This window comes from Anneissia japonica, unplaced genomic scaffold, assembly GCF_011630105.1.
Source record: "Anneissia japonica isolate Jap-2015-1 unplaced genomic scaffold, ASM1163010v1 scaffold199_len4679917_cov187, whole genome shotgun sequence".
Classification (NCBI taxonomy): domain Eukaryota; kingdom Metazoa; phylum Echinodermata; class Crinoidea; order Comatulida; family Comatulidae; genus Anneissia; species Anneissia japonica.
In genome coordinates this window covers 3108192-3109214 of record NW_022686322.1, presented here as the reverse complement: position 1 = coordinate 3109214, position 1023 = coordinate 3108192, and the positions used below count along the sequence as shown (strand labels likewise).

Here is a 1023-nt window from a genome sequence, read left to right as displayed (position 1 = left end):
TATAGGCAAAATACTGAAAAACAACAATGCTATGGGAAACGATGACTGGGTCTTGGTACAGATATAAATTTTATAAGCAACAGCTAAGAAGTAAACGTAAGTAAACAGCCGGAATGTTAAGCCAGTGCCGATGTTAAGGTTTGGGGTATGTATGTGCATAATTTTTAATCATTTATTCAGAAAACAATAAATCGTAACACTTTCTCTTGAGGGTTATTTCAGTGTTAAGGTTTGTGTGAAGACTCTCCTTCTGGATTTTGTTCTAAATTATATTCGATGAGGAATTACATTTAAGCATTTTGTCCCTGCGATATGATCACGTGGTCACATTCAATTGCTCTTACTGCAATGTCCATCCATAGGCCTACTATGTGGTGTAGGTTTCGGTATGGCAAAGTAACTTTCATTAGGAAGGAAATTGTGTACTATAGATAAATGTGTTTGTTTACAGAAAGCCCATTATGGGTGACAAAACAGACAGTATCTTCTGGGTGAGGGCGTCTCCAGCAAGTACGACAAATGTAAAATTATCCGAGCCGTTTAAAAAAACAGACACTACCAAGTTCCCTCTGGTAATTCAGTCTGAAGATGAATTGTATGATCGGGAGTCTGTTCCTGCCCTGCTGGGATCGTTTGCAAAAAATGTCAGCAGTACCCATGGCTTACCGCATGTCTTCAAATCTACGACCCTATTTAGCCGAGCGATTTGGGCAACTCTTTTCTTGGTAGGCGTCAGCATGTTTATTTGGCAGATAGCTACTCTTGTCATCTTCTACATTAGTTATCCAGTGAACGTGAAGGTATGTTCTAAGTTATTTTAATAGCACCCAAAAATGTTATTATAAGTGCATATCAAATATTTATAAATAATATATATCTAAATCATAATTTTCTGCTATGCACAGATATAAATACAGGTAAATGATAAAGCTGTGCTCGAGCACTTTTTCTATTATTCACCTAATTTTTTATATGATATATATAATATATATATATATATATATATATATATATATATATATA

At 34.8% G+C, this 1023-nt stretch overlaps 1 protein-coding gene across 1 annotated transcript in view; it reads left to right on the top strand.

Annotated features, from left to right (window-relative positions):
• LOC117114556 (low-density lipoprotein receptor-related protein 1B-like) overlaps positions 1-1023 on the top strand; it is a 22626-nt gene that overhangs the window by 1624 nt on the left and 19979 nt on the right. The window contains exon 2 of the mRNA XM_033258234.1: positions 452-804. Within this exon, the coding sequence (XP_033114125.1) occupies positions 462-804 (343 nt within the window). The 5' untranslated portion in view covers positions 452-461. The remainder of the gene's footprint in view (positions 1-451; positions 805-1023) is intronic.